The sequence below is a fragment of the Leishmania major genome, chromosome 32 (genome assembly GCF_000002725.2).
Source record: "Leishmania major strain Friedlin complete genome, chromosome 32".
Lineage (NCBI taxonomy): Eukaryota > Euglenozoa > Kinetoplastea > Trypanosomatida > Trypanosomatidae > Leishmania > Leishmania major.
Window position 1 is genome coordinate 1,296,044 of NC_007273.2, and position 22,106 is coordinate 1,318,149.

The 22,106-nt window shown below is 58.3% G+C and overlaps 4 protein-coding genes across 4 annotated transcripts; all 4 read left to right on the top strand.

Annotated features, from left to right (window-relative positions):
- Nucleotides 1-406: 406 nt before the first annotated feature.
- LMJF_32_3250 (putative mitogen-activated protein kinase) lies at nt 407-3,727 on the top strand (the record flags this gene model as incomplete). Its single annotated transcript, XM_001685599.1, has 1 exon — nt 407-3,727. The coding sequence occupies one exon, from the start codon at nt 407-409 to the stop codon at nt 3,725-3,727; it is 3,321 nt and encodes a 1,106-aa protein (XP_001685651.1).
- Nucleotides 3,728-7,134: 3,407 nt separating this feature from the next.
- On the top strand, nt 7,135-7,974 carry LMJF_32_3260 (putative glucosamine-6-phosphate isomerase; the record flags this gene model as incomplete). The annotated part of the gene is made up of 1 exon (XM_001685600.1): nt 7,135-7,974. The coding sequence occupies one exon, from the start codon at nt 7,135-7,137 to the stop codon at nt 7,972-7,974; it is 840 nt and encodes a 279-aa protein (XP_001685652.1).
- A 1,697-nt stretch (nt 7,975-9,671) lies between these two features.
- Nucleotides 9,672-11,312, top strand: LMJF_32_3270 (putative chaperonin alpha subunit; the record flags this gene model as incomplete). The annotated part of the gene is made up of 1 exon (XM_001685601.1): nt 9,672-11,312. One exon carries the CDS (start codon nt 9,672-9,674, stop codon nt 11,310-11,312), a length of 1,641 nt encoding a protein of 546 aa, XP_001685653.1.
- Nucleotides 11,313-19,031: 7,719 nt separating this feature from the next.
- Nucleotides 19,032-21,626, top strand: LMJF_32_3280 (conserved hypothetical protein; the record flags this gene model as incomplete). The annotated part of the gene is made up of 1 exon (XM_001685602.1): nt 19,032-21,626. The coding sequence occupies one exon, from the start codon at nt 19,032-19,034 to the stop codon at nt 21,624-21,626; it is 2,595 nt and encodes an 864-aa protein (XP_001685654.1).
- Nucleotides 21,627-22,106: the final 480 nt, after the last annotated feature.

The following is a 22,106-nucleotide window of genomic DNA, read 5'->3' on the forward strand; positions in this document are numbered from 1 at the left end:
GTTTGGGCCCGCGCTTCAAGAGAGAAGCCGCGCCCTCCTCCCTCCCCTCCCGGCAGAAAAAAGCGAAAAACAAAGAGCATCCACGGAAGCTGAGAAAACAACCTAAAGCGGTGCTGCAGTTGACTGGAACGTTGTCCTTTCCCCCTCTCCCTCCCTCCTTCCCTCCCTCTCATCATCTCTTCTGTTGAGGTTTTTTCATGTATTTGGCTTCGTGTTGGTGGCGGTATGGGCGTGTGCATGGCTGGTTGCCGCACTCCTCTCAATAAATTTGGTTCTCGTGCACACGCGGGTGTGCGCGCGTCTTTCTTCTTCTTGCCTCCCATGTGAGCAAGTGCTATTTTCTTTTCGTCTTGCTACCCACGAGCCAAAGTCTCCACATCGCTGTACAAGTCGAGCCTTGAAGTCCATGGAGGCCTACGAGACACTCGGCATCCTCGGCGAGGGCACCTACGGCGTGGTTGTCAAGGCCCGAAGCCGCGTAACGGGGAAGCTGGTCGCCATCAAGCGCTTTAAGCAGACAGAGCAGGATGAGCACGTCCGCAAGACCTCCTCCCGCGAAGTGCGCATGTTGCAGCTGCTGCAGCACCCCAACGTGATCCGCTTAGAGGATGTCTTCCGCAGGGAGGGTAAGCTCTACCTCGTGTTTGAGTTTATTGATCAAACGATCCTGCAGCTTCTGGAGAGCACCACGCGCGGTCTCCACCGCCGCGAACTGCGCCGCTACACTTATCAACTGCTGCGCGGTATCGAGTTCTGCCACAATCACAACGTCATACACCGCGACGTGAAGCCGGAAAATGTGCTCATCGACGAGTCCGGACTGCTGAAGCTCTGCGACTTTGGCTTTGCTCGACAGACATCGGCCAGAGGCAAGTACACAGACTACGTGGCAACGCGCTGGTACAGGGCGCCGGAGTTGCTCGTCGGGGACGTGGCCTACGGCAAGCCGGTGGACGTGTGGGCGCTAGGGTGCATGTTTGCCGAGCTCTCCGATGGACAGCCACTCTTCCCCGGCGAGTCGGACCTAGACCAGCTATGCCTGATTATGCAGACCTGCGGGCCAGTGCCGCAGCGCCTAGTTTTCATCTTCATGCACAACCCGCTGTACAACGGCATCAGCTTCCCGCACACCGACATCCTGTACACGCTCAAGGAGCGCTACCATCGCGAGTCTAACGACTGGCTCGAGTTCCTCAGCTCTTGTCTCCACACCGACCCGGCGCAGCGGCTGACGTGCACGGAGCTCATGGAGCTCCCCTACTTCACTCGCGACGGCTTCCGAGACCGCTATGAAGCCGAGCTGCAGGCTGCAATGGGCCTGCCTCAGCTGCGGTCCACTCCCACGACGTCGGCGCCTTCGACACAGCGGCGTGCGCCGGATCAGGCAGCCGCCTTAGGAGACGACCTCAAGGCAGACACCGTGGTGTCTCCCCACAAGTGTCGCTCGAGTGAGATCATTTCACCGAAGCTGCAAGGTGAGCAACCGCCCACGGTCAAAAACAGCTCAAGCGACACACACATTTCGAAGACGGCGCTCAGGCCCGCCGCGCACGACGCCAACGCCGGCAAGGGCAAGGGAGCGGGTGCGCCAACGTTCACGTTGACGTCTCCACACAAGGCGGCGTCTGAGCATCCCGTGCAGCTGCCGATGATCCTCAACAGTAACTCGGAGAGGGCCATCGCTGCGGCGCTGACGGACTACTTGAATCAGATGCCCACCTCTTCGAGCGCTGTGGTGCCGACACCGGTACAGGCCACCCCAGCAGAGGTGGCCGGGGGCTTTACCAACACTGATCTGCTCTCCCGCTCGTGCGGGGCGGTGCCTCCACTGCAGACATCGCAGACCATCAACGCATCCAATACGCGAGATAAAAAGAAGAAACGGAACGTCAGTTTAGCAGAGACCGAGTTACACCGTCCCAGCAGCGCAAGCGTCAGCGGTGACACCGAATACGCTGTGACCACAGACGGCAGCAAGGGTGAACCGGCCAAGCACATCAGCGGCCATCCACGGGCATCGGCCACGCTTCCGCCCAACGGAGCTCTCGGTGGCGGCGACTCTCACGAGCCGAGGCGCGAAGGCGAAAAGACAAGCGCGTCGCCACCGCTGCCGTCGCACGGAGTGGCAGAGAGTCACGTGCGGCTACTCCTGACCACCGCGGCGCCAGGAAAGGATGGCGGCGAGACGGCTGTGCTGAACCGCCGAGTTTTGAAGCCGGCGTCAGCGGACAAAGCCGCTGCAACGACGCCCACGGCTTTTTCGTCGCCGACGCTCGTCGCCACCCACGGTGCCCCGCTGGCAGAGTGTCTGCAGGACCTCCCCGCCCTGTCTCCGCACCTTCCGCACCACGTGCAGCAGGAACGGCAGACACCAGCGGCCGAGCAGCCACAGTCGCACACCCCACTCTCTGCCGAGACCTCAATGTCGTCCTTCCACGTCTGCACGCGCAACCCACTGGCTGCAGCCTCGTCGGAGAACGATGACGTTTCTCATGGTAAGGCGAACATCGAGCCAACTGGCTCGAGCGTCGCCAAGCCACGCCGCGGCCTCTCGAACTCAAGTGTCTCCACGGCCGCCAGCGAAGTAAAGAAGCGCAAGTCTGCCAGGCACAAGAGAGACACGAGCCGTCTACACGACCAGGCGGTGGGGCCCGTCAGCGGCAGTGCATCGCGTCGCTCTGTCCAGGGGAACGCGTCGGACATGGTAGCTTACCGCGCGGGGTTCGGCTCGATGGTGAACTCTTTGAAGTCAACGGTGTCGCAATCGCTCTCTTATACGATGGGTCAACAGCAACGGCAGCCGTTGCTGTCCCCGGACTCAGGCGGGGTCCACGTTGCCGACTCGCACTTGCACGGCGTTGGTGCAGGCCCCAGCGCGCCTGATTCCACGCATAACCGCAACGTCGACGCAGCCGGCCCACAGCTGCGCAAGGAGCGGCGATCTAAACCGTTGGCTGCCTCAACACATGTTCTCCAGGGTAGTGATCAGCGCCATCGCCAGCAGCCGCAGCCGCGACTGGACGGACCACTGCTCTCTGACGGCGGTGCCTCTCAGCGCGCCACGGCCACTTTGATGGCTTTGTCAGCGCTTCGCAAAGTCTCGTTGCCGCCGCCGACCAAGTCCGCCGGCGACGCGGACAAGAGCAGCTACGACCACCACACACGCTCGCGCACCAACAGAAACGGGAGCGAGTCCGTGAGCCCAGTGGTCGGGGGGGACGGCAACGACACCCACACGTGCATCGCAAGTCGCGCTCGACGTCCTGTAGCTGTGTGCACGGTGCACGGCAACAACCGCGATAGCGACGAGCTGATGGCAACCCGCCGAGCGCAGAAGAAGAATGCTGTCGTGACACACGGCCGAACTGGCAACGGCGCTGTGGGGTCCATTAGCTGCACAGATAGCTCCACGACGTCTTCCTATCAAGCCACCAGCATCATGCATGGCGCGCCGTACCACCCCTTCACGAGGGCCTCAAAGGTGGACGGTGAGGTGAGCGGGGCCCCGCAGCGGCAGACCCTGCGGAGGCCCAAAAAGAAGATTGCCGACAGCCGCGGCAGCGGCATCGCTAACACAACGAGCAGCATTGGTCCCCGTCACTCGCTGGCACCTGCGCGACAGATACAGCACCAGCCGCAGCTCGCGAAAGAGGACGGCGGCAGTGGCGACGGCAAAACGCCCCAGTTTAATGCCGCCACAGCTGCATCCCCCTATACCGGCAGCTGACCAGCTTTGTGCTTCAAATCCGACATACAGTAGTGCACGGGCTTCTCTTTTTTGTTTGTTTGTTCGGCTTGCGTTCTGTTTTTCTGATGTTGTCCTCCGATACACAGGTGCCCCATCCTCTCTCGCTCTCCCACGTCATCCAGGGGTAAGGGGGAGGGACGCGTGCGTGTGTTGGCTGGCTCTTTCCTCGCACCTCGCTCTGTTTTCACCGTTCCGATTTGTATGGTATCTTCGGTTCTATTTTTCTTTGCTTCCCTGTCGTACCTTTGTGCGCGCATGCGTCGCGCGCGCTCTCTTCTGTTGCTGAGGGGGTGGGGTGGGGTGGGGGAGGAGCTCGCACGAGTACGCAACACGCACAACGCAACACTGCAGCCACCATAGTCTATCTTGCGCTCTACTCTTCCCTTTCTTCTCCTTCGCTTTCTGGGCCTCTGGAGTGTTTCTCTTTTTCGTTACCTTCCTGCCTCGCTGTCGCCGGAGCTGGCGTGAGTGAGATAGAGAGAGAGGCCGAGAAGGCGTATGCTTTACTCCTCTCCTCTCCTCACCGCACCACGGACACACGCACGCACACCCGTTCACCCACATTGTATCAGTCTCTGCAGAAACACTTTGTTGCTTGTGTTTGGGTGGTGGTGGTCATTGCGCTATCTCGTCTTCGTGCTCCTTGTCGATGGCTCGCTAAAGGTCTGCTTCACTGCCGCGCCCGTGCACGTGCAGATTCATCTCTCCGTGTATGTATGTGCAGATGTTTTCTCGCGTTCCACTCGCCTCCTTTTTGATCACGGACTCGGTATGCACGCGCGCGTGTGCCATTGACTCTTTCTACCGCTTCTCTTCATCTCTCCTGCGCGTCAGGCTTGCTTTTGGTGTCTCATTCCAACCTGCGCGCGAGAGGCACGAGCACACAGCGCCTTTTGGCGATGGAGAGAGATGGAAGGAGGAAGAGAGGTGGTGAGGGAAGTGGTGGTGGTGGTGGTGGTGGTGGTGGTGGTGGGGGTAGTGGAACAGACTAGACAACTTCGTCCCCCCGCCCCATCCTCTCTCTCTCTCTCTCTCCAAAGAAGAAGATGTTGGTATTTGGTGATGGTACTGGTGCGAACCCCATGTGCTCTCGTTCTTACGTCTCGTTTTCTACTCGTTGATCACGTCTGTTGTGCAAAGATTCTGACCTCTCTCTCCCCCCTTTTTCCATCCTCTAAAGCGTCATGGCTGGGATGGCGCAGAGAGCTTCTTAATAACTCGACGAGCGAGCAACTTCGAACGCACAGCATGAACGAAGCAGCAGCAAGAAGGCATCAATCAGCACCACGCGCATCGAACACTTATATGCACGGACTTGCAATCGAGCGAACATACGCTTACAACAGCTCGTGCGGAAGCTTCGCGACAAGCACAGCACGCGCTAAGTGTTCATCTTGTCCTCTATCCCAACCTCCTCCTGCGGGCGTGCTGATGTACGTTTTTCGAGGCTTTTTTTTCAGCTCAGCCGTTTTCTCTCCTAATCTTCACCGGGCACATGTACGTGCGAAGGGCGTTTCCTATGTATGGTACGTCTTTATGTATATGCATGCGCCGTTGTTTTTGGGTGTGCGGGTGGTGGTGGTGGCGGCACCGGCTCACGAGATGGGAGGGGCGGGCGGGCGGCGACCTGCTTTGAATGGAGGAGACAGGGAAGAGGTATCCGTTGCGGTTGTAGGGCTAATCAAAGAAAGATGCCATTTCTTTGCAGTGCGCGAGAGGCATCAGACACTTTAATGGCAACGCGACTTGCGACTTTGTGCGTGTATGCTCGCGCACCTCTCCTTCTTTTTCTTTGACCTTTCTCATCCACCGCTGCTGCTGTCTCACTCTCCTTCTCTGTGAGGCCCCTTCCTCATTGTGTGCGTGGATGACCATCCTTCTGTGCCTCTCGCTTCGATGCCCCACGACGTCCCTCTACACTTTCCCGCCGTGACAGCTGCTCCACCCCTCTCTCTGCCTTCTTCCTCGTGTCGCTCCCTTCTCTCGCCCACCATCCCCCTCCCCCTATGCTAACAGATACACACATCGCACCGAAACGAACTGTAGACTCAGAAAAAAAGCAAAAGCAGGCGTCTCTCTCGACATGCTTTTATTCTCTTCATTTTGTTTCACTTTTGCTGGAAGGTCGCTGCTGCAGCTCTTTGTCCCTCTTCTCCCTCCGTCTTAATAGGCTTCTCGGCTTTGCTGATGTGCTTATCCCGCCCCGCCTGCCCGCCACCGCCGCCGCCGATGTGTGCGTGTCTTTGCCGACTTTCTGTGCTTACCTCACGTATCTCCGCCTCTTGGCTCTCTTCTTCATTTTGAACGTTTCATTCGCGCTCGGGTCTCTCTCTCTTTCTCTCGTTTTTTGTTTGCTGCTTCGTGTCGCTGCATGCTTCCATATTGTGCTGCGCGTATGCCTCTGCACGCCTGTACGTCTGTAGGTGCTTATGTTGTGTGTGTGTGTGTGTGTCTGTGTGTACGTTAGGAGCATGTCGGTGGGCTCGCTAAGCTGTATGTAGATACCCTCCTCTTGCCTAGTTGTCGATGTCGCCTCTTTTTTCTGCTTTCTTGCTATGGCTGTCTTCGTGAATCTCTTCGTGGCTGTGTGTGTGTGTGTGTGTGTACGTAGGTGCAGCTTCGACCCATTTTTTTCTGTTCCCTTCGCACCCTCCCTTCTTGTCTCTCTTTCGCTCATATCTCATGTAAGTACTCGAGTTTCTCTGTTCGCAGCGCCTTCCTCCCTCGCCTCCCTCGCTTTTGTCGTCGTTTTCTCTTGTCCTCTTCGGTGCGTACGTTCGTGGCTGTGTGTGTGTGTGTGCGTGCGTGTGCGTCTGTGTGCGCCTCTCATGGGGGGGGCCGTCTTGTATTTGGTTGTGCATGTGTGCTTGAGTGTTACTTGGCATCTCGGACGGTGCATCTTTGGAACCCGGTGCTGCAGTCATTAAGGGAACGGAAAACAAAACAAGAGCACGTGAGCACAGGTGTGAACGAAGACGGTGCGTGCTGAGGTGGTGATAATCGACGCCACCTATAGAATGATTTCTTCTGCGAACGCGGGGAGGCGCTGCTTCCTCTGCGTGGGCCACTGCATCTCCGTCTCACCCCGCTGCCTGCTGCTCCCGGAGTGCACAGGCAATTTTCTTCAGGTGTAGGCTACCCTGGAATCAAGTCGATTAACACTTTAGACGCCTGAGCGTGTACGGTGTGCCTCCTCGACTATGCTTTCCCCCTTTTCTGTCTTCATCCTGTCTCCTCCTCCTACGAAAACAACAACAACATGCGCAGAAGCACGCGCGCTCCAGGTTTTCGTCTGCGATTGTCGCCTGCCCCTGAGCTGAGCCTCTTGTCCTCTCCCTTTCCTGGTAACCAGTACACCACCCCCACTTCACATACTTTTATCGACCATGCGGATCGTGATCTCCGAGACGGCGGAAAAGGTGGCGGACTACACGTCTAATTACGTGATCAAGTCCATCAACGATTTCAAGCCGACGGAAGACCGGCCGTTTGTGCTTGGGCTGCCGACGGGCGAGACGCCGATGCGCACGTACCAGAAACTGATCGTTGCGTACCGCAAGGGCCGCGTGTCCTTCAAGAACGTGATCACGTTCAACATGGACGAGTACGTGGGACTACCAGCGGACCACCCGGAGAGCTACCACTACTTCATGAAGCACAACTTCTTCGACTACGTAGACATCCCCGAGCAGAACCGGCACATCCTGGACGGGAACGCGCCGGATTTGATTGAGGAGTGCCGTCAGTACGAGGAGAAGATTCGGGCTGTTGGCGGCATCCACCTGTTCCTCGCCGGGATTGGGACGGACGGACACCTTGCGTTCAACGAGCCGGGGAGCAGCCTCTACAGCCGCACGCGCGTCAAGAGCCTGAACGCGGAGACGATGGAGAGCAACGCGCGGTTCTTTGGCAACGACGTCTCGCGCGTGCCGACGATGGCGCTAACGGTTGGGCTGCGCACGATCATGGAGGCCAAGTTTGTGCTGATGATGGCCACTGGTGCCGGCAAGGCTCTCGCGGTCGCACGGTGTGTGGAGGGCGGGATCACACACATGTGCACTGCAACGATGCTACAGATGCACCCCGCCGCAGTGCTGTGCCTTGACGAGGACGCGACCCTCGAGCTGAAGGTGCGGACGACGCGCTACTTCAAGCAGCTGCTGAACACGGAGAAAGCGCTGGAGGAGCGCCAGAGCAACATGAATCGTGCCTATTCGAAGCTGTAGGCGTCTGTGTTGCGCCCGCGTGCAAGCACGCCCATCGCCTCCGCTGCCGGCTCGCGTGCCCAAAAGGGACAGCAGCGCGTCTCTCTCATTGTGGCAAACCGCGTGTGTACAAGTTCGCCGCCCTCCGCCTCCGTCCCCTCCCCGCTGTCCTGTTCCTCTTCTTTCATGTTTTACTTTTGCACTCTTTCTTCTTTTTGTTTGGCTCGTGTCTCCTTGGCTGATGGCCCCTGCCCGCGCGCGCGTGTGTGTGATGTGCATGCTTGTTGAGCTGTGATCCACGGCACCTGCGCACGACATCGCTAACCCAACTGCCTCGCCGGCGCGCTTCTCCTCTCTCGCACCCCCACCACACACGCACACACACACACACACACACACACACACACATGCGAAGGGAAGGGCAAGCATGGCGTGTGCAAGTCATATCGAGGGTTCAGGGGGGGATCACTGATATTCCAAGGGCGGGCGCGTGCGTGGGTGAGGTTAGAGTTGGCGATGGTGGCTCAGCGTCGAAAAAGCACAAAAATGGTGTGTTTGCCTGTCTTTCCTGTTTTCGCCGGTACATTTCTGTTACAAACATGTGCGCGCGCTCAGCGCTGCGCGCCCACGTACACAGAGAGCGAGAAGGGAGGGCTCAGATTGCTGCACCTGGTGTTGTTGTTTTCAGAGGGTGCGCTGGCGCCTGCGAACAAAGTTCTACTTCCCGCACGCGCGAGCGCACCCCCTCCTCTCATCTCTGTGCCACCATGGCTGCCGGTGAGCCTCCACACCCGCTCTGCTGTTTAGCGTGCGGTTGCCTTGGCTGTGTATGTATGTGCGTGCGGCTGCATACTGGCTGTTTTAGAGGCGGCCACACATGACCTGTAAAACGCAGAAGTCATTCTTTGCAGACTGCAGTCGAAGTGAGTTCACCTCTCAGCACGAGGCTCATGGGAGGCGGTACCGATGGGCCCTTCTTAGGAGTGGGTATGGTCCTGCTTTCGTGGTCGCTTCCACTGCAGCGTTGGTGCAGTCGCGTAATGTTACTACACGCTGCGCGGTGCGCAGGAGGGATCTGGTGTGGGCGTCAGTGGCGGTCGTGTGCGTGTGCTGTACTGCATGCGCCTACGCGATGCCTTGGGAAGAGGCTGCCGCATCGCGTCCGAATCTGCCGGATGCGCTAACAAGCAACACCCTTTGCCGTGCAATCGACTGCCGTCCCTAGTGCTCCTCCATAGCTTCTGCGCTGCCTCCCTCTCCTCCCCGTCTCCCGTGCTTCATTACGCGCACCTTCCACACACTAACATGCGACGTCGCCACTACGCCAATGCACTCGCGTGTGACACAACCTTTGGTGTCTGCTTTCTCCGTCTCCCTTGCCTCGCCCCCTGTCCCCCTCCCCCTTCCCCGGCGCCATCTGTGTGCGTATACGTCTCCATGTGCATCTGTCGGGTCGCCAGTTCTCTGTGCGTTTAGACCTGTCATCAGTGCAATACCCCCCCCCCCCCCCACTCCCCCCCGACGTTTTCCTTTTCCTTGTGGTCATTTCGCGTGTATCCTGCCGCGAATTACTTTGGCGCCGCACTCTGTTGCCCCTACCTAGCCCTCGGCCCGCCCGCCTCTCGCTCTCTCAGCTGCGCTGCGGTTACGTGACTGTGCTCGAGCACCTACAGGCCGACACGCACCTCCTTGCACCCTACTCCATACACGCGGAGAAGATGCAACCGAAGCAGAAGGCAGCCCTCGGCATCAACGGCACCCGCACCAGCGGCATCGCCGTTCGCCGCGAGAACGTGTCAGCCGCATTGGCCGTGGCAAATGTCGTTAAGTCGTCGCTGGGCCCCATCGGTCTGGACAAGATGCTGGTGGACGACGTCGGTGATGTGCTGGTGACGAACGACGGTGCGACGATCCTGAAGAGTCTCGACGTGGAGCACCCAGCCGCGCGCCTACTGGTTGATCTGGCCCAGCTCCAGGACAAGGAGATTGGCGACGGAACCACCTCTGTTGTGATTCTTGCTGCGGAGCTGCTGAAGCGGGCCCAGGAGCTCGTGTCGCAGGGCATCCACGCGACAAGCATCATTGCCGGCTACAAGCTTGCCATGCGCGAGGCACTGCGCTACCTGAACGACAACCTCGGCTGCGCCGTGGAGAGTCTCGGCAAGGACGTGCTGCTGAACGTCGCGCGCACCTCCATGTCGAGCAAGATTCTGAACAACGACGCGGATCTTTTCGCGAAGATCGTAGTGGATGCTATCATGTCCGTCAAGACGGTGAACGACTTTGGTGATGTCATCTACCCTCGTAAGGCGGTGTCGATTCTGCTGCAGCACGGCAGGAGCCTGCACGAGTCACGGCTGGTGCAGGGCTTCGCGATGAACCTCTCTCGCGCCGCACAAGGCATGCCGACCTCGGTGAAGGATGCTAAGATTGCCCTCATCGACTTCGACTTGCGCGCTGTCAAGATGAAGCTCGGCATCAACATCACCATCACGGACCCCTCCAAGGCAGAGGCGATCCGCCAGCGTGAGCTCGACATCACGAAGGAGCGCATTCAGAAGATGATCGCGGCCGGCGCCAACGTCATTATGACGACGTGGGGCATCGAGGATAGCATGATGAAGTATATGGTGGACAACAGCGTGCTTGGCGTGCGTCGTGTCAAGAAGGACGACATCCGCCGCATCGCCAAGACTACCGGCGCGCAGGTGGTGCACACCATGTCCGACCTCGAAGGCGAGGAGGTCTTCGACCCCAAGTGGCTCGGTCGGTCGGAGAAGGTGTACGAGGAGCGCATTGGCGACGATGACTGCATCGTTATTGCTGGCACCTCGAACGCCGTGTGTGCCACCATCGTCTGCCGCGGCGCGAACTACTTCATGCTAGAGGAGATGGAGCGCGCGCTGAACGACGCACTGTGGGCTGTGGCGCGCACGTGCGACGCCAGCTGCGTCGTTGCTGGCGGCGGCTCCGTGGAGGCGGCGGTGTCGGTGTACCTGGACAACTTTGCCCGCACACTCAGCTCACGCGAGCAGCTGGCGGTGGCCGAGTACGCCGAGGCACTGCTCGTCATTCCGAAGGTGCTGGCGCTGAATGCTGCCCTCGACGCCACGGACCTCGTCGCAAAGCTTCGTGTCGAGCACACGCAGGCACAGAGCAGCGGCCAGCAGACGGAGGCGCGCTTTACCGGACTGGATCTGCACAACGGCACGCTACGCAACAACATCAAGGCGGGTGTGCTGGAGCCAAAGCCTAGCAAGATCAAGTCCCTGCAGTTCGCGACGGAGGCGGCTGTGACGGTGCTGCGTATCGACGACTGCGTCCGCCTCAACCCTGATGAGGAGGACCAGCAGCGCTGAGGCTCGTTTTTCCCACCGATTGTGAGAGTCGGACGAGGTGCAGCGAGCAGCAGCAGACGCCGCATACCAAGACGAGGCGCAGAGGTTGAGAGCGCGTCTACATAGATTGTCGCTTGCCAAGTAAGAACGAGGAAGTCGGTCCAAAGGCTACTGTGCGCATACGCATGCCTATGCGCACACGTTGACGTCTCTCTCACATTATCTCTGTGCTCCTTACTCTTGTTGCTTTCCAGCGCACGTGTCTGCGGTTCTTTCTCTCTGCTTGTGTGCCCGTGTCGTTCCGCTCTTGCTACATCGCTACGCCGTCTCCTTTTTTTCTTGGTCCAGTTGTCGGACCCCTCCTCTCTCTGTGTTGACCTTCTCTTCCTCATCGCCTGCACATATGCCTCTGCTTCGCTCCGGATGCGTACTCGCGTGCGTGTGTGTGTGCGTGTGCGTGCGCTTCGCCGAGACGGACCCTGTAATAAGGCAGCGGATGCCGTGCTGTTTGAAGGACTGAGTTATGTGGGCGGCAGCGGGTAGAGGAGGTGGCAGAAAAGAGCTACGGCGACAAGGAGTGGCGGAAGGCTGTTTCCAAACCGCACTGCACAGATGTAGGGAGAGAGGGAGGGGGAACGAGGGGGTGAGGGTGAGGCGTCTCCGTGTGCTCGTGGCGTGTTGTCCTCGTTGCCGACATGTTTTCGGCGCCTACTTTGCCGTGCCTGTCTCGAGTGTCTCCCCCCGCCCCCACCCGTCGCGTTCGCTGAGCGTCGCTGTCTGTCGGTCTGTGTGTATTCCGTTCCAGCACCCCAACTGCTTCGGACTGTAAGAAGGGATGCGGCGAAAAGGTGCGCAAACATGCGCACCTCCGCACACACTTATAAGAGCACGAACTCTGACGGCGGGCGACAGTGACTCGTCGCAGGTGTTCGTTCGTTTTACGCAGATGCAGATTGGCGGGGAGAGGTCGAGGAAGCGAAAAGGAGTGGGAGGCGATGTGCAGCTCAGCGTGTCAGGCGCCCACACGCCGAAACACGCAAGGCAAAGGGCAACGCGAGCGCACATGTGAGAGAAAGCGGCGATCAGATGTGTGTGCGTGTGTGTGCGTGTGTCTTCACCTACGAGGACGTTTATTTTTCGTTCTTTCCTGCCTCGTGTGACGATCTCGAGAACGGCGGCTGGGGAGGGACGTGAAAGAGGAACTACAACCTGGCGCTCGTGCTCGCGCGCGCGCGCGCGTGTGTGTGTGTGTGCTCTCTTTTCGTTTCGATGCTATCGCAAATCGTCGATGCAGCAGCATGTAGTGCGCTTGAACCGCCCCTCCTCTTTCCCTTCTTTGGTCGTGCGGGTGGTCTCCGTTGGTGCGTGTGCGTTAAGTAATGGGCAAACAGAGAGTGAAGGAGCGAAAAGGCAAGTGCAGCCACCCACCTTTAAAGCAACAGCAAACAAAAACGAATACCGTGTGCGTCCATGCATCCCACATCCACCTCTACCCACGTGCATGTGTGTGCAAGTGCCTCTTCAGGTGACTGATCGGCGCGCAGGTCTTCGCAAGCGCGCGCCACTGAAATCGAACGCGGATAAAGGGAAACAAGGCGCAGAGGCGCGCACGTGCGCGGGTAGGCACTCCGACACAAAAATGGAGCTGTGAAAGCAAGGAACATTGTGCACAAACGTGAGACATGCGCGGCACTCTCACAGATCTCTCTTCTGCTCCACTCCCTCTGCCGCACTCTGCATAGATCCCGTGGAGAAGGAGCGGCCCAAATCGCTGCTCTTGCGCATGTCGGCACCCCCACCTCCCTCTGGCTATGGCAGCCATGCTTCTGTGCGCGTGCGCGTTGTGCAGTGATGCAGCGTCCTCTGATGCGTCTGGTGTATCTGCCTCGTTGCCGCTGGATTACCACATGGAAGCTTAAGCGGTGACGCATCTGCTGTTGTGTGTTTGTGTGTGTGTGTGTGCGTGTGTTTCTTCCGCCAAAGTCTTTTCAACGCCCTTCACCCCTCTCCTCTCGCTGTTTGCTCACTTCGTATACACACGCGCACACGCACGAAGGCGTCATGCGTGAGACGTGCCTCGAACACTCACATTCCCCACAGGGTGCCCTCTTCTAATCCAAGCCTCGCTGGGCCCGTATTATTACTATTTTTTTCAAGTCTTGCTCGTCTCTTCCTTGTACACTGGAATTTGCGGTTAGAAGTTCATTCCCCCTCTTGTCTCTCGAGGCCAACTCTCTGTCCTTCGCCCAATTACATTATATCCGCTCCTCCCCTCCCTCCTTCCCATTCTAGCGCTCGTGGCCTCTTGCTTGTATCCTTGAAACAAGCTCCTGCGACTGCTTTCTCTCTCTCTCTCTTACGCTCTTGATACCACCACCGTTTTTACGCAGCGACTTGCTTTGTCGTGTTATGTGTGTTGCGCACTCCTCCCAACGATCGAGAGTACATTGGAGGCTACTCAATACGGAAAGTGCGCGTTGTTGTGCTTCTTACAACTCTGTTTGCCTTCTTCGTGTAGGTCTCTCGCCTCTTCTTCTTTACATATAGCATCTCCTCTTTGCCAGGCCCGTGTGCTTGTGCGAGCCGTATCCTGCGCACTGTTTCCGTGCTTCTATGCCCTCCACCTCATCTCGATGCACGTCTGTGGGTGAGCAAGCGACGAGAGAACGAAAAAATCAACACAAAACGTACCGGGCGACGAACAGCAGACCGCGCAGAGCCGGACGCAAGGATCTGATCCATCAACACCTCCCTTGGGCTTCTCATTCGTTGTGTCGGCCGCACGCATAACTCTAGCGGAGCCCCATGACAGAAGGACGGGAAAACGGGCATTGCGCCACACGAAAAAAGGTGACGGAAGAAACTGCAACGGCAAGCAGCCGCTCCTCCTAAGTGGCATGCATGCGGAAGTGATCCGGGCAGGGCCGGTACACTATGAAGGCCTGCCTCGGCCATGATGATGCCGACGACGAACCCTCGCGTGCTCTCCTCCGCGCCCGCTCCCTGTGCCTCCTTCCGAGGCCGGCAAGTGAGTGCGCGCCCGTCCCTGCGGCGAGGGACCCCTTTCTTGTGTTGCGTCTGTCTGCTCATCTCATGCGTTGTTGTGCGCTCTTCTCGGGACGCTACGGTGCGCCGAGATCCGGCGGGGAGGGCGATCGGGTTTTGCTCTCTCTCTCTCTCTCGTCCCGGTGGAGGCGGTGGCGTTGCGCTGCCTGCCGGTGCTACTTCCAGCATCGATTGCCGTGGACGGGGAGGGCCCCGAGACCTTGTGGTCTCTTGTCTGCCGTTGTGCCTCGACCGCCCGTGTCTTGAGAGTCAGCCCCGCCCGTGCGACCGTCTGCATGCCTCCACCTGGCGGTGCTGGAGACTGGAAGGACATGCGGCTTCGCTCTGTCGCCCGTATACCAGCACACCATATATATATGTGTATCGCGTTGCTCCTGAGTAGGACGCACTGTACACCTGGCGGTGCAGCCCTCGGTGCGACTCTCGCTTCTTCCATCTCTGCCCCCTCCCCCCTCTCTGTCTCTCGCACCCGCAAAGGAAAGGGAAGGGCTCGCTGCACAGCTTGTAGGGAGGTGCTATGAGTGTGAGCTTACAAATTGAAGGCGTATGTTTTTGTAGTGCAATCACCGAAGAACATCATCCTCTCCTCCCATCTCTCCCCTCATCACCTCCTCTCTGCAGTGTGCGCGAGAGTGTGCATCTGCCTCCTTCTTCTGCCACTTTCGTGTTGTTCGCCTTTGCCTTGGTGGTCTCTCTCCTCATCCGGCATTTGCAGGCTTGTCAGTATTAGCGGCCGTGCGCGCAGGCGAGTGTCTTCGTATACGCAATATATCGATTTTTCTCTGCAGAGGTCTCTGGACTGCTGACTCACACACTCACAAACATCCTCGCACGCACATATTTATCTTTCGTTCCCCGCCAAGACGACGAAAAGTGAAGGCCCAGAGCGCCGAGGACGTGTCTTTGCGGTTAAGGAGAGACGCACACCCCGGGCAAGCGATCGCGGCCCCACGCCACACGCATCCCCATCAAACCAAACAAGAAGCAAGAAGAGAAGCGAAGCGGAAAGGTGCACGCAACGATTTGCATAACGACGGGAAGAGAGCAGGAAAAAAAAGGGGAATTCAACGAGGCGGCCCACTGCCCCCTCCCCGAAAAGGCAGACGCGGATCTGGTACGAGGCGATCGGCACATATTCGTTTGCATCACGAGCGAGCAAGAGGTGACGTACACCTTTCTTCCTCTGCGTCTCTCTCGGTGCGTGTCTGTGTGTGCGTGTGTGTGCCTGTGATTTCTGCTGTCCCGTATCTCTGGCTTGTGCGTTCTTGCTCTTCTTTTGTGTGCATGCATGTAGGTGTGTGTGTGTGTGTATGCGTGTATGCGTGTATGTATAGCCTCCCCCCGCTGCAGTGGTCGCTGTCTCTCACAACTCTCTGTTCTTTTTTTTTCCGTTGCTTGTTTGCTCGTTTATTGCTCACCTGCCTTTGGCTTCTCTTTGTGTTTTCGCTTGTGCATCGTCTGTACCTCGAGGGCCCACACATTTTGCGTGCCCTTCCGTTGTTGGATAATTTATTGTGTCTATTCTTCATTGCGTTGACTTGCGCCTGGTGCACGCTCTCTGTGTGTGCGTGTGTGTGTGTGTGTGTGTTCGTCATGGGCGTGCCGCTGTGCCGCTTTCGTTGGCCGTTTTATCACCTCCTTTTCGTTTGCTCATCTGTATTTCGAGTTTGCCCTCCTGCCTACCTCCTGCCCTTCTCCCCCCCATCACCTCTTTCTCTGCCCCCGTGTCGTGCTCGTCCATTTGAGCTGCTATCAATATATATATATTTTTCTTTCCCTTTTTGTTCTCTCTTTCTGTGAGGAGGCAACGCGAAAGAGCGGCACTTGAGCAGAGGCGCAAAACAACAACAAAACAAGACGACACCCATATTGGGGGTGGGGGAGCGAAGCCCGCAACTGCAGCAGCGCCATCATCGTCATCATTGTTTGCGCCATCGTCACTGCGGTTTGTACGTATAGCTATATCTATCTATATATAGATATATATCTAGTACTACTCCTCTTTGTTTTTCGCGTCTCGTCTGTTTTTTTTTTGTTCGTTTCGTGAGTGTGTGCGCCCTTCTTCCTCTCTCTCTATATATACTTGTCGCTAACGGGGGGGGTAGGAGGAAAGTCACCGTTGCAGTTGTCGACATTACCACCGCGAGTACCGCAGAAGTGGCAACAGCCAGTGACGCGGCGACAAGGGCTTGTTCACACACTTTTTCGTTGTTTTGGCGACTCCTCTGTGACCTTTCGGCCTATCGGCCTTCGCTACTTCCCTCCCTTTCGCACAGCTGCCGCCCACACCCTTTCCCTGGGCGAGAACAGTAAACAAAGAAGATTATCGGAGGGCGCTGCGAAGTCTTCTACGACGAAAGAAAGTCGAATTGAAGGAGGCGGTGTCACGCGGCAGCACGCGCGGCAAAGAAGAGCCCTGCTGCTACGAGTTGTTGGTTGCCTCCTTGACACCTGCTCGCACACCCCGCGCGCTCTCCTCTCTTCAACTCATTGTTTTTTACTGCTTTCGTGGGTCTTGTTCTACGCAACCGAGGACTTGTCGCTCTTCTACGTCGGTCTTGTTCCCGCTGCTGTTTTCCTGGAAAGAAAAAAGGAAACGAAGACGACGTGCCGACCGTTGTGTGTGCGTGCGCGTGTTTCTTCATCCTTTTCTGTGCACCTTCCTCGCTCATAATCGCCCGTGGGGTTGCTCGTTTGACAGGAAGGAAGTAAAGCAAGGTGCCCCCCACCCCCACCTCACACATACGCACAAAAACACGCACGCAAAACGCGAAAATAAAAACGTAGCACAAGCGAATCGCCGCTGTTCCATCTCTCTCAAGGGCGTCGTACGGGCCGCTTCTCTTCCTCTCACATTTGTTTTGTTGCCTTTGATCGCACGCAGAGGAGTAGGGGAAAGGAAAGGGAGAGAACAAAAGACCGAGGACCCCAAACAGCGACAGGTGGAGCCAAGTAGAGGTAGTTTCCTTTTCTCTCTGTGCGTGTGTGTGTGTGTGGGCGCATCGTCAAACCGCATTCACTATCGCTACCTTCTCCCCTTGACCTTTCTTTGCTCTCACAATTTAGGACGCCGTTCTTCCTCCGCTTTCGTCTACGGTTTCTGGCGTTTCCTCTTCGCCCTGTTGCAGCCCAGACAGTATCACACTCGTATCGAAATTCAAAGAACGCACGAAGCGACGGAAACGAAAGCGTGTCACTCAGCATCGCGCAGTTTGCTGTTTGCGTCGCTCGCCTCCCTCGCCCCTCTTCTCGCCCCCTTTTTTTCCTCCTTGGACTTCTGTTGGGCCGTCGGCACACTGTTGTCTTCTTTTACTGTTCTTATTCCTCAAGTGTATGTAGCCCCGGGAAGAAAAAGGAGAGACACTCCAGCTCAAGCACAGCAGACGGCAGCGATCACCGAGGCGTGTCTGAGAAAGGCAGGCGTCCCGTGACACAGGCACGTCGATCCTACGCATAGGTACCCTCCAACCACCACTTGTGCTCTAGCACTCAGCTGCGAGTGCCTTGCGTGTCTCTGTCGTTTCTTCTTTTTTTTTTTCGCTTCTCAGGAGGGCGTACCGCGTATCATTGTATTTCTAGTGCGTGCTGAAGCTCTCTCTCTTTCTCTTTTCCCTCCGTTTTCTGTATCACGCACGTTGTTCGCGTGCTCACCTGTTCGGCGTCTGTGTAACTTCGTTTCTTTGCCCCGTCTATCGCCTTCTCCCTTCTTGTCAGTGTGTGTGTCTTTTTTTTTTGCCTTCAAATCGTTGGTGTTGTCTGTCGTGCTGCTTGCTGTTTGTCCTCTCCTCTCCCGTCTTGCCCTTCTTATCACTGTTACCTCTACACACACAGCACACGCAATCCCAGTATTGCCCCCCCCCCCCCCCCCACCGCCCTCAAAAAAAAAAACATACTAATAACATATACATATATATACACACATATATATATATAGACAGGACACAAACACACGCTCTTTTTTGGGTTTCATCAGATCTCTTTCTCTCTGTTGTTTTGTTTCGTCTTCCTTTCACGTGCGTGTGCCTGTGCGGAGTGCGTTGAATCTCGAGGCACTTTTCTTCGTCTCGTGTTGCTTTGCGGCCAAGCCCCCCCCTCCGACAGCTCTTTTTTTGTGTCAACTCCCCGTTCTCCCTCTCTCCGGTACCGATCCTGAGTTTCCTGTGCTTTTGTTTTCGCTGTTTTGTACGTTACTTCTGTGTTTTGGTGTGACGTGTGCTCGCGTAGGCTGGATCCCTCACCCCTCCTCGATTCCTATGGTGCTTGTTTCGCTCCTCCCTCTCGCGCACGTACACGGACATTCGCACCCCGATCCAGATCCTAGATTGCGATCCGTGCAAGTAGCACGTGTGCGACGTGCCCTGGCGTCGCATCCACTCTCTCTGAAGGTCTTGTGCTGTTTTGTTTGCGTTTCTGCGTGCGTGCGTCTGTTCCCTCTCTGTGGCTACCCCCTCTTTTCTTCCGATCCACAGATCGGCTGCCCGCCAGGTGCTCGTCGCGCCGCCGCCGCACCCCCTCTCTTCTTATTCGGTGCTCGCTTCTCGTCTCGTTGCGTGCTTGGCTCCACTGTATTTTGCTCCGGCCTTCTTCCTCCCTCGTGGTGTGCCCGTCTCTCACTCTCTTTCACCTCTGCTCGTCTGTTTTGATCGACGTTAGCGCTCAGCGTCAAGGTGCACCATGACCGACCTCGCAGCGGTGGCGCCCGCTGTGGCGGAGGACAAGTACACGTTTCTAGTCCCCTACGCGAAGAACAGCGCGTCTGACCTAGTGGAGAGCGTCGGGACGCAAACGCAAGGAAATACGGATGCGGCCATCACCCACATCACCAGCGCAGAGGACTCGCGCAGCCTGAGCACGCCGGAGAGCGACTCTTTCGAGATCACCACCGCGGCCGCCACCCCCATTTCTCCATCGGCGACCGTGCCGCGCTGGTCGTCTGTTCAGAAAACGCTGGAGACCTGCATGGACCCAGTGTTTGTCACGGGCTCGGCCGACACGAAGGACCACATGATCGCCGAGGAGGTTCTACCCCTGATGGACGCGTCGATGACAGTGCGCGTGTCTGCCCTCGCTAGCCTCTCTTGCCTTCAGCCCTTCTTCACCGGACGCACTTGCAGCGAGCGCATCCGCACGATGCTGAGCGCGGTTCGCGCCTCCAATAAGCTGATGCTGCGCGACGGCCTCCTTGCTCCGACCTCCAGCGTCTGCATGCTCTCAGTGGACGAGGCCGAGGCGGCCGGGCTGCGCGTTGGCCTTTGCAGTCACGCTGAGGACCACGCTCGAAACGTGCGGACGCTGAAGTGCCGGCAGCACACGCCTGAGTGCGAGGACTCTCCTCGCTCGCTGACCCTTTCCCGACTGCGGGCAACTTCACCGCCGCAGAAGACGCGGCACGCAGAACTGCCCAGCAGTGCCCCGTGCGCGCCATGTTTCGCTCTCGCCTCACCACTCCCTGCCGACAGCGCGCACGCGGCACCGGAGGAGAACCCGCCTCACGAAGATGTGAGTGTGTCCTGCCCACATGACGCCAACGCTCCCGGCAGGGCCTTGTCGATCGCTCCTGCATTCCCTGTCGCGGTGACCGAGGAGCCGGCCGGCATCGGCGTTTCCGCGCCACGCAGAACGCTACAGTGCCCGCGCGTCGTGGGCGAAGAGCTGCTCGGTTCAGATAACCGTGACTGTGCCGCCGACAACCAAGAGAAGATCCACATTTCTACGCTGCGTGCCTGCGTGCCGGTGCCGAAGCCACCACCCACCATCGACATCCTCCTCACGGACGCCGCTGCCAAGTTCCATGGGGTGACAGCGAGCAGCAGCGCGAAAGAGGCAGCCTCTGTGCCCACGATGAGCTCGGCCTTGCCGGCGCCCGCCACGCTCTCCTCCGCCACAGCCACTGCAAACACCACGAACAGGTTGCACTTCAGCGTGACAGCCGCGCCGTTCATGCCAAAGAGCGTACTGAGCTCGACCAGCGGTGTCGCTCCCGTTCCCGCCCCGCATCGGCCGGCAAACTATGCCTGCCCCCGCCACCAGCCGACTGTATGCAAGCATGCCGACGCTTGCCCCGCGGACATCAGCGAGACCCTAGCAAAGGAGATACTGACGGACTCGAACACCGGCTGTACGCACGCCACACCGGACCTGTGCGTGGGCTCCTCGTGGGGGAAACGGCACGGTGCGGCAGGGGCGTGGAGGAGGGGCTTGATGGCAGCCCCGCCCATGCCCGTGGACGAGTCTCCCTCGACCTTCTTCCGCAAGGAGGGGTGCTGCATGCCTGCGGAGCGTCCACCGAGGGCGCTCGGGGCTGAGATGCCGCAGGCCCCGCGTGCTATTGACGTTTCGCCGAGGACAGCTGACGCTTTGCCGCTCGCTGAGCTTTACCCGCCGCGTCCGCTGATGGTGGCCATGCCTCCTGAAAGCGTTCCCGGCAGCGGTCTCGAGGGCTGCTGGCCGATATGCCCATTGCCAGCGGGGGCGCAGCTGTCGCCATGCCCTCTGCCACAGTCGCGCCGCCATCGCCATGACCCATACAGCCCGGCAGGCTTTGTGCTGTGCGCAGAGAATAGCTGCGCCCTCTCCTTGTCGCAGACGAGCATCCCCGCTGCCCGTGCCTTGACATCGTCCGCGTCGCCGAGGCCCGCCTCCTCTGCCTGTAACTCGAGCGTCGCCGGAGAGATGATCAGCTTCAGCTTCGCGGACCCGCTGATCAAAGCCACTGCGCGGCTGCAGGAGCGCCGCCACCTTCTGCGAGCTGATACCACCCGTGCCCCGTCATCAGAGCTGGAGAGCGCGTCGTGCTCCGTGGCGCACTCGAGTCCTGCGTGCGAGAGCGGCGATGATGTCGAGGCGGCTACACGTCGACCGTTGCCATCGTGCGAGGCACTTCTTGCTGCCGCACTTGCTGAACCAACAGCAGCTGCAACCGTCGCATTTGTGAGCACCATAGATGGGGATGCAGTCTCGCCTGCCGATGCCGCTGCCGCCGCCGGAGTCCCCAAGTCGTACGCCGAGGCTCTGCGTCTGAGCGCGAAGGCGCTTCCACCGGTTCTCGTCGTCGCTGCAAAGCCGGCAGGGAAGAGAGAGAAGTCGCCCAAGGCGAAGAGCAGCGCTCCTCACCGCTCTGCTGCGGCCTCCAGTAGCCACGCGAAGAACTCCTCTCGTGCCACCGCCAAGGCGGCCACCAAGGCGAAGCGACCCTCTCTCTCTCAGCCTAAGAACGGCATGTGTCCAATGCCGGCGGACGCTGAAAGGGCACCACACAAAGCCACGTAGGCGCTAGTAGTCACATGCGCGCCCCCATGCATCTTTTCCAAGCTGCGCCGCACACGCCACGTTACGAAGGTGTGTGCATGCACGGAGTCAGATAAGCTCCGTGGACGAGGCGTGTTTCATGTATCTCGCTGTCTCTGTGTGTGTGTGTGTGTGTGTGCCTGACCCTCTTCGGTTTCAGATGCTTTTTTCTGTCCTGCTCAGGTGCCACGACTTCAAGAGGCAACTGCGAAGGCGAATACGTCTTCACGCGCGCGATGTCGTGACTCTCAGCGAGTAGCAAGGATAGAGGAGGCGAAGGGAATAGAAGTAGACGAATACGCACATGATTTCGGTGACGCGTGGCTGTGCAAGAGAGAGAGAGAGAGGCAGGGAAAGCAGTAGGTGATGCACGAAAGGGAAAAAAACGAAACAAGAAAAAAATACGGAAAGTGAGACACGCCCTGTTGCGTGGCTGTGAGCGCCACGCACATTGTACTTCTT